The sequence below is a fragment of the Pieris rapae genome, chromosome 21, assembly GCF_905147795.1.
Source record: "Pieris rapae chromosome 21, ilPieRapa1.1, whole genome shotgun sequence".
NCBI lineage: Eukaryota > Metazoa > Arthropoda > Insecta > Lepidoptera > Pieridae > Pieris > Pieris rapae.
In genome coordinates this window covers 8,320,085-8,330,553 of record NC_059529.1, presented here as the reverse complement: position 1 = coordinate 8,330,553, position 10,469 = coordinate 8,320,085, and the positions used below count along the sequence as shown (strand labels likewise).

General features: G+C 36.1%; 1 protein-coding gene across 1 annotated transcript; it reads left to right on the top strand.

The window, feature by feature from the left end:
* LOC123690092 lies at positions 1-2,705 on the top strand. The gene is made up of 2 exons (XM_045632808.1): positions 1-2,327; positions 2,420-2,705. The coding sequence occupies exon 1, from the start codon at positions 911-913 to the stop codon at positions 1,928-1,930; it is 1,020 nt and encodes a 339-aa protein (XP_045488764.1). The 5' UTR covers positions 1-910; the 3' UTR covers positions 1,931-2,327; positions 2,420-2,705.
* The last annotated feature ends 7,764 nt before the right edge of the window (positions 2,706-10,469 follow it).

Sequence of the window (10,469 nt, the reverse complement as noted above, 5' to 3'; positions counted from 1 at the left end):
GCAGCTAAGTCTAAGAGAGGCAAAAAGCGATCAAAGAAGAAACGCAAAGAGTCTTCCAGCTCCTCCTCCTCCAACAGTGAGTCACCCCGTAGTTCACGGTGTGCAAGTAAGAGACGATCCAAGGAAAAAGGTAGTTGGTCTACTGAACAGGTACTGGATATATTTAATACCCTTCAAGGGCATAAGTGCAAGATAAGTAATTTAAATAATAATCTTCTCAACAATGTAATACCAGAATTTGATCCGTCAAGTAAAACTCAGAATATCGACTGTTGGGTTAGGAAAGTAAATGAATGTGCTTTAATCTATGAATGGGACGAGAAGCAGACCATACATTTTGCTCTGCAGAAACTGTCTGGCTTGCCAAAGAAGTGGTTCGAAGCCCTTCCTAGCGTTGTTTTCAATTGGTCAGAGTGGCAGGACAAACTTACAAGAGCTTTCCCAAATGAGCAAAATTATGGTCGGCTTCTCGAAGAAATGTTATCTCGCAGTACTCGTAGTAACGAAAGTTTACGTGAGTACTTCTACGATAAGTTAACGTTGTTGAACAGATGTGAAATAAGAGGCAAAAAGGCCGTCGATTGTATTATCCACGGAATACTAGATACATCTATTAGAAGCAGTGCACAGGCACTGACTTGTCGCGAACCGGAAGACTTGTTGAATTTTCTAAGCTCCCAACGTCCTATGTTAGAAAATAAAACATTCAATAGGAAACGTAGCGATAATACGATAGTTCGAACGGGTAACACTGCATCATCCTCAGGCGAAAGTTTGTTAACTTGTTTCAATTGCCGCTCAAAGGGACACCCTTACCTTCGATGCCCTAAACCTCTTACGAAATGTGTAAAATGCCATCAGGTAGGCCACAACAGCGATAATTGTAAACTAGAGCCGTTGATCTTGCGAAATGAGCCTAAACAAATTTTTAACTATATCTACCCTCAGTAACAACAGCGACAAATTTTACAAAACGGTTAAGGTAAACGATAAGTCTTTAACTGCATTTATTGATTTCGGCAGTGAATGTAGTTTAATCAGGGAATCTGATGCTCAAAGTCTGAATTTAACTAAAAACTCAACGGAGTTGCCAGTAATCAAAGGGTTCGGGAACTCTAAAGTATTTCCAGTATATAGGACCAACGTCGATTTGAAATTAGATGAAGTTGAGGTTAATGTAGAGGTACTGGTGGTTAGCAATCATTTCCTTCAGTCGGCTTTACTTATTGGTCAAAATGTTACTGAACTTCCTTGTGTTACAGTATTTAAGAATAGTCGTCAGTTAACTTTTTACCAGAGCCCTGATATCGATACCATACCAGAGCCGGTAAAATGTTTGAAGTTAAATCTTGATAACGATACCGACATTTCATTATCACGGTTAGTTGAAGCTACCGCATCTGACGCTGACTTCTGTGGAGATATTTATATTGAAGGTTATTGTAATGGTGAGCCTAGGAAAGAGCATTATTTGCACCAGGGAATTTATAGGGTTGTTGATGGAAAGTGCTATTTGCCCGTGACAAATTTATCTGGTCAAAATCTCACATTATCCAAGAAATGCCCTATTGCTAAAGGAACTTGTTTTGTTGAAAAAGATAGTACCTATGTAAATAAAGTAACCAAAAATAATTCGGAATATGAGCCTTTACTAATATCTGACATAAATGTTGGTCCCCAAGTTAACAAAGAGGCATTAGTTAGACTTCATTCGCTTTTACTCAATTATCGAGATTGCTTTGCATTTAATTTAGGAGAAATAGGTTGTATCAGCTCAACTAAAATGAAAATAGACTTATTGGATGACAAACCTGTAGTTTACCGACCGTATAGATTATCCTTTTCGGAAAGAGGTCAGGTTAAGGAGATAATAAATGACTTGTTGCAAAATGATATTATACAAGAGTCTAATTCAAATTATGATATATAATAAGTCCTATTTTATTGGTAAGGAAGAAAACAGGAGAACAGCGCTTATGCGTTGATTATAGGGCTCTCAATAGTAAAACGAGGAAGGATTGTTTCTCTTTGCCGATAATCGATGATCAATTAACTAACCTTAGTGGCAATAGATTCTTTACATCGTTAGATCTGATTTCTGGGTATTATCAGGTGCCGGTGGCGGAAGAGAGTCGTCCATTGACTGCGTTCGTGACGCCAGATGGTCATTATGAATTTAAAAGGATGCCATTTGGTCTCGCGAATGCTCCAGCTGTATTTCAGAGATCAATGAATACAATGCTGGGTAATAAACGTGATGAGTTAGCGTTGGCTTATTTGGATGACATTCTTGTGCCATCGGTTACCCTGGAGGAGGGATTTGAGAGGTTAGAGAATGTTTTGAAATTGTTACGGCAAAATGGGCTCACTTTAAAATTATCTAAATGCCGATTCTTCAATAATACCCTGGACTATTTAGGCTATGAGATTTCTGCAGAAGGCATACGTCCTAACGAAAGTAAGATTCTAGCTGTTAAAGAGTTTCCTGTTCCTCAGAACGTACATGAAGTCCGTCAGTTTTGGGACTAGCAGGATATTTTAGAAAATTTATCAAAAGTTTCGGTGAGATAGCCAGGCCTCTTACCAACTTACTCAAGAAGGGTAATGTTTTTAAATGGACAGATAAAGAATTTCATTCGTTTAATACCTTAAAAGATAAGTTAATTGACCGACCAGTTTTAGCTCTATACAATGCTAATTTTGAAACTGAGTTGCATACGGATGCAAGTTCTCTAGGCGTGGGTGGGATATTGATGCAATGGCAGCTGGAGTCGCGTGCTCTCAAGCCAATTGCTTACTTTAGCCGGCAAACCACCCCGGAAGAGCGTCACTTGCACTCTTATGAACTCGAGACCCTTGCAATTGTTTGTTCGTTAAATAAATTTAGGGTATATTTGTTGGGGATTGAGTTCAAAATTGTAACAGACTGTAACGCTATTCGAACTACATTAACGAAACGCGATTTAATACCCCGAATAGCTAGGTGGTGGTTTTTAATAAGTGAGTTCAATTTTAGTATAGAATACCGGCCAGGCATCCGCATGACTCATGTGGACGCACTGAGCCGTAACACAAAATTAAAACCCGAGGTTATCGATAACTCTGCAGTTACAGTCTACAGTATCGACACTGATAACTGGCTCTTGACTTTACAAATGTCAGATCCTGAGATATCCCGAATATATAAAATTCTTAAGCCTGAGTGTGATGAAGAAGCTAAAGATATTAAGAGAAACTATTTAATTAAGAACAATAGAGTATATAGGAGAGTTGATGATAAGCTCTGTTTAGTAATTCCTCGCAGTGCTCGATGGCAAATATGTAAATCTAACCACGATGACGCAGGTCATCTAGGAATATCAAAGACTACCGAGAAAATTCAATCTGTTTTCTGGTTTCCTAAGTTACGTAGATTTGTAAAAAAGTATGTTAAGTCTTGTATTAAGTGTGCTTATAATAAGGATAATACGTCTCGACATAAGAATGGTCAGTTGTATCCGATAGAGAAGGTTAACATCCCGTTTCACACCATTCACATAGACCACTTTGGTCCATTTGTCAAAAGCAAGAAAGGCAATGTTTACATTCTCACCATAGTGGATGGATTTACCAAGTATTTGTTTGTAAGAGCTGTTAAGGATACAAAGACTAAAACAACTGTTAAAGTATTACAAAATATTTTTTATGACTTCGGTTTACCATCCCGAATTATATCAGATCGAGGTACTTCTTTTACTTCAGCAGCTTTTAAATATTTTTGTGATACCCATGGTATTAAACATGTTTTGAATGCTGTTGCGTGTCCCAGAGCCAACGGCCAAGCCGAAAGATATAACCAAACGATATTAAATTCACTTGCAAAGTATTCTGACGGTGAGGACGAACGGAACTGGGACATGTGTGTAGGAAAAATTCAGTGGGGAATTAATAATGCACCAAACTCCACCACTCAAAAGAAAGCTACGGAAGCATTATTTGGAACCAGATTGAAAGATAGCCTAAGTAATATGTTAGATATAAATAACGAGCCTAATTCAAACCTTACAGAAGTGAGGCAAGAAGTTCGTACAAATTGAGTCTAGTCAAATTAAACAAAAACATAACTGCGATCAAAACAGAGTTCCTGCCCCGACTTATAAAGCCCCTTCAAAATAGCAAAAGTTTTGGGCAATGATAGGTATAAAATTGTCGAAATACCTGGCTTTAGTAAACGCAAAAATAAATTCGATAGTGTGGTTGCGGTAGACAGGATTTGCCCGTGGATCAATATAAATGTGTCCGAACATAATGATAATTTAGATGCAGTAGCTAGCAGCAGTAGTACGTCTGATAGCGAAAGTAACAAAAGTGACAAATAAACTATCACACAATCAATCTGAATCCAAATAATAGCCGAATGTAATGATTGTAATAATGATGTAAATGTAATGAATTTATGATAAAAACCAAATGTATAGATAGGTTACAATTAGTTCACATGAAACTAAAATATTTTGTTAGTGTAAGTTATTTGAATTTATAAAACCTTCCCATGATTATATACCGTGCGTCAGGAGATCGCACGTAGTCGGACGGCCGAATGTAATGAATTTATGATAACTTATTATTATTTTACAATTTTATTATGCTTAAAATTATTATTTATAATTTAGAGTATAGATTATTTGATGATTGTATTTGTTAAATATGTTTTACTCGATGTAAGTAAGTCGATTGACTCGATACCAACATTCACGAACAAAATGACGAGTCGTCTTGAGACGATCAAAAAGAAGCGGGGGTCAGTCGGACCGATCCGCTTGACCAAGACGGACGTTAAATTGTAAGCTGTGTGGTTGTTTAAGGATAAGAAGTGTTGGAAATATACTTAGTTATTGTTGTAACAAAACAGGCGTTTATTATTATACACCGAGAATCGAATAGAGAGAATTCATCGCACTACTAAAATTTAAAAGTTTTATAATAGATAAACTTCCTTTGCTAATTAATTCATTATCGACGTTTAAATACGTCTCGGTTGAGGGGTTCGCTTCGATATTGCGTGACATCATAATAGGCTTAAAACATATTTGGCCCTATCAGCTGATCTCCAACAAATATCAGTTTATTCCGATCCGATTATAGAGGAGGCGCGCTTACGCTGATGCGACGTGATGAGCGATATCCGGGAAAAATAGAATTTGATGCGGTACACATTTTTGAGGCTTAATTAATTAAGAATCTGAGTAGTCTATCATTAAATCTATTCGAATTTTTTTCATAACTTCACAACGGTAATAAATTTCAACAAGTTTTTACATTATTATCCTTCAAGTAAGTCCAAGTTAAAAAGTTAAGTTAAAATTTTATGTTAAAATGCTGTCTAGTAATGATTACTTAATTAAATATAAAAGCGAACGGCATAAAAAGTTCAAGTCTTGAAGAATTTAAATTTAAATCACTGCATTTATTACCATGCTCTATTATAATATTTAAAAAAAAATTGGTTGTCTGCAAAGTTGTTTATGGACGATAATTTTACGTGATAACGTCATAAGAAAACATTAACAAAAAATACATACTTCTATGCATTTCATTGAGTTATTATTACAAAATTATCTATATTTTGTGTTCAATGGAATTCACAATACTTTTCACTTTATAAACAGTTGACAAAGCAGTTCACGGTTAACAGTATAAAGGTGATTGCTGCTGTCTCTCTTTCACTCGAACGCATCTGCCGATGGAGTGGAAGGGGGATAAATGCGTCACAAGCCAAACGCTTTGGCCGACCGCACCTCTTTATCGCTTCTTTCGCGCTCTCTCTTGCACGCTCGGCTCATGCAGAACGTGACAGTGAGTCACGTTCGTGCTTGCAGTCGGCGTTCAGCGATTTATAAGACGTAACGACGTCAAAAGCTTCCATAATGTATAGTCTCGTGTTGGATGCCATATCCGCGATTCCCACTCGCGAACAGCTCCTTACATAGTCGGCAAGGATCATTTATCTCAGTTTGGCTCTCGCCCAGCACTGAACCCCGGGGGTCACAGGGGGAGCTGGCAAGTCGCTAGTCTCGCTATTGCAACTATACTTTCCGAGCCTAACGTGATCTTCGATCGATTTATAACGTGGTAATCTTAAATGCTTAAATCTTAAACTTCTGGCTAGACTATAAGGTCGCGCGTTCAAATCCTAGTTGTATAAAAATGAATTTTTATTTTTAGTAATTAATACTTTCTCATACGATAGAGGAAAAGAGTAGGTCCAAACACAAAGCCAATCTATATGGTCCAAGAATTGTAGTGACACTCGCATCATTTTAAAACTTAAGGCGAACAAAATATATATAAAATGCTTAAAAGAAACTTATCATGAATCCAGAAGACCATATAATGTATAAGGTATCCAGAGTGAAAGGCAAGGGAGTGTTGGCCTAGTGGCTTCAGGTTGCGACACTCATCATTGAGGTCGTAGTATCGATCCGCCGGAATCACCAATGGAATTCCTTTATATGTCCCCATTTCTATTCATTTTATACACATATGATCCCTAGTATAGGCTATATGTACAACAACTTAATCGCAGGTATAAGGAACAAGCCTATTGTTCTATATACCTACGATTAAGTGACATAGTTAAATATGGAAACAACTGGAATGAAATGTATTAATTAAACTTTGCCTACAATTAAATCAGAATGGTAATATAATTATATCGAGCAATCAGAAACAGCTGTGTGAGCATAATTAATTTAGACAAGGCATTCCGAACAAGAGGAATTCCTCAATCGCTCACATCAACACGTGTGTATGTCGGTATGTATGTGTAATCCTCAAAGCGACCGCACAGGTTCCGTCGCTGTGATGCTCATCCGTTTACACGTAATCGAGCAATGTACACAACACATACCGTTAAGATCCACCGAGTACTTAAATGCATTAAAGATAATAACAAATAAATTACTTGTATTGAGTCTGAAATTTAATTTAAATAAGCTAAAGTATTCTTATGTAATTAGTTCACACTACCTCTCGTTTGCGTGGCCATGTAGAAGATGTAACTGAATTTAACCGCCTCGGAATGGTTACACCATTGATGCACCATCATTTTATTTTTATTTTTGCATAACTTAAGACTGTCATAATATGTATATTTTTTTATATGTACTAGTTTGAGTTGTTTTTTGGCGAAAGGTCTCATTCGGATAGTTTTCTTTCAAAATATTGCATAACCGTAAACACTTTATATTGTCTATTCTTACTCGAAAGGGATGATAAGCCATATGACTTTCCTAATATTTTACTGAAGTTTTACATTACACCACATTACACTTGACAAATATTTTGTGACTCTTCTTCTCCCGCAAATGGTAGTAAGAGTAAGACTTAGCAAACATCATCAAAGCTGAAAAATAACTTATGACAAATGCCGAATTCTAACAACAAAATGAGCATTATTACTGTTTGTGATGCGCAATTTCACTTACAATAATATTTTCATAAAACAAACCACAACCGAGGCGACCCTAATCAGTCCGTGTAATTAATTAGCCAATAGACAAATCGCCAGCGTTCGAAATACCTTAATTAAAGCCGTCAGAATCAATTTACAAACTTCAAAAGGTAACAAGAAATAAATTCATAAACAACGCTTTGATCTCGGAGCTTCCAATCAAATTTATTCGAAAATTTATAAGCTCGAATTAAAACTTGCATCTTGAATAATGAAATAACGAGGAGAAAAACGTAAAGTCCTTCTAACGAACCGTTTTTTAGATCTATTTTATTTGACCGCGTGTAAATAGAAACAATTCAATTGTCAATGTAACATAGGCTTTATTCCAATAGAAATAGGGAAGTCGAGGTGTTCCGTTGATTTGTTGAGCCGTGATGGAAATTCTTAAGGCTTTTTTGTATTTTTGTCGTGTCTCAGTTTTGAATTCAATGCCGTCGAAGAAGCTGAAGATTGTTTTCTTGCAATCGATTTGGAGATGTGTGCGACGATTGTCTTGTTCCACGGGCGAGAGGAAGGGAGGAAATGGAAAAAACAATTCCTTTTTTACGGACATGAGGAAGGGCCCGAGAATGTAGGAAGTGTTGTACAACAGATTCATTGAGATTGAATGTAACGTGCAATTATTTAGGTATTTCTTTTTCTTGTTTCAAGAAATATTTTTGTGTTTAGTTTTTTGTTTATTTCTTTGTATTTTTATTTCATAAAATAAGACACTCAAGAATAAAAAGCGTAAAAACTGTGCCCTTAAGCTTAAATGGAGATGGGCAGGACATGTAGTAAGACTCTCTGACGATCGATGAATTATAAGGGTGACCCGGTGGGGTGGCCCTGTTGGGAAACGAAACAGAGGAAGACCGCTCATGAGATGGGCGGACAACATTGCAAAAACAGCTCGAGCTGGATGCAACTCATCCAAAACCTTGAGATACTTGGAGTTCCTAGGAGGAGGCCTTCACCTGTGGAAGGGTTCTTGCAAAATAATTGGGAAATAATTACAAAAAAATAGTGTAATTTACTTTTCTTAAAAAATATATAATATGTTATAAATAGTATTAATTTTTTCTTTGCAAGAAATAAATAGGCTTTTTATTTTTATTTCATAATGCTCTATCGGTGCTCTATAAACAGTTCCAATTAAGCATTTTGAATAAGTTTTATATTGTAATCGTGTAAAATGTGTATGCTTGCTTCATTAATTTATCTTTAGTTAGTTAGTTATTACCTACAACCTCATGTTTTGTTTACATTAACTTCCTTAAAAGAAAAATGTTTGATTATGTAATGCGATATCACCTGTTGTCTGCCGCCGTGCACTAGCTCGGAGAGAGTAATTACAGGCGACGGTTGTCACGACTTCGAAACAATTTGAGTGCAGTGTTTGTGATAAGAGAAACGCGGTACATATTACTAGCCACATTAAAAACCATAAGTTACGTAGTAAATGTATTAGACTAACAGTAACGCGAATCCATTGTGAATATTAGAATATTTAAAGGCAACGCTGGGGTATGAAACCTTACCTGCAGGAAAATGCTGTATTCAGACTTGGCCCTGTCAAGGTTTCAAATAAGAACTTGACAATTTTGAGGTTATGTAAAAATGTGAGAATACAAAAGTTTTAGATCTTTTTATTATCTACAACTTTGCTATTTAACTTTTTTTTTCATAGGACTTTTAGTTTTGCTGAAAATCGAGATAAACAGTTTTTTAACAATTTAAAACTCACCCCCTTCGCCTTCACGACCTCAAATCACCCGTTAATTATTTTTCCTTTCATTTTTATAATATTATTCACATTTTCAATGGTTTACATGCTCCTAAATTTTTCTTGGTTTAAAAAATGATCGACCCTGGTCTACTTATACAATGACTGTCTCTAGAGTCTAGTCGCTCGTGGCTTGGCCCGCAGCGCAGGCAGACGTAATTTAGGCAAACGAGGAGCACGCGGCGACCTCTCATTTAGGCGACGCTAATTAAACGAAAATAACTACTCGTAAAAATCTACCTAGATAAATGTAATTTGTGAAACACACCGCTGCGTAATTCAGGATTAATTAATTAACTAAGTAAACTTCTCGCGAATTTCTACTGAAATTAATATAAATACCCGCAGAAACGTGCTGAGTTTATTAAAATTCACTAGTTCTATTCTCAGTTTTGTCTAGCGAAATGAAATGTAAATATTTTATAACTTCATAATCTTAAGCTTATTTTCCTCATTTGTTTGGATGAGTTTCATTTTCCTTTTTCTCAAACTACATAGGCCATATAACATGCTCGATAAATTAGCTGTTCAGTGGTGAAAGCACCAGTGTAAGCTATAAGTATGTACGGGTGAGTTTTTAGCTTAAATCGCTTGAGAAATTTTAGGCTGATAAAGTATGAACGACTTCCAACCTTCGGGGTTGAGAGTTCAAACCCCGGAAGTGATAAAAAATATCTACATTTATGGACAAGTAATTACTACTTTCTCATGAATCAATTAAGATTGCTGATTGAATCATAAAAATTTAGTTTACCAAAATGGTTGCAGAATATATTTATACAGTTAGTTTCTCAAACGTTTGAATAACAATAGAGAACAAGAGCCGTTTAAGATATAGGATTTCATCAATGTTTCGAAAAACCCTACTTCAGGCTCAGTTTACTCTCACAAAGGTCCTACGAGTAAACTGGTACAATTAATGCCATATGTCCCCGAGTGGGGCATTACGAGAGCTCTCGACCCGCTATCGAATTATCTTGTTCACAAGATATACTTTGACTTCACGATCTCAAATCCTTTGAGCGCAAATTGTATTAAGTGTTTTTGTTATGGGATTTTAAAGGGTTGTTAAATGAATTTATGTTTAATGGGTTGGTCATTAGGAATTAAAGTTAAGCAGACAATTCATAACAGTCATTCAATATATATGTGTAATAATTTCAAACAAAGCATCAAAATCTGTATACAAGGTCTTATCTAGCTCCAATT

Bases quoted from the DNA above. Each gene is read 5' to 3' on its own strand.
- LOC123690092 (XM_045632808.1), top strand. From the start codon at position 911: ATGAGCCTAAACAAATTTTTAACTATATCTACCCTCAGTAACAACAGC.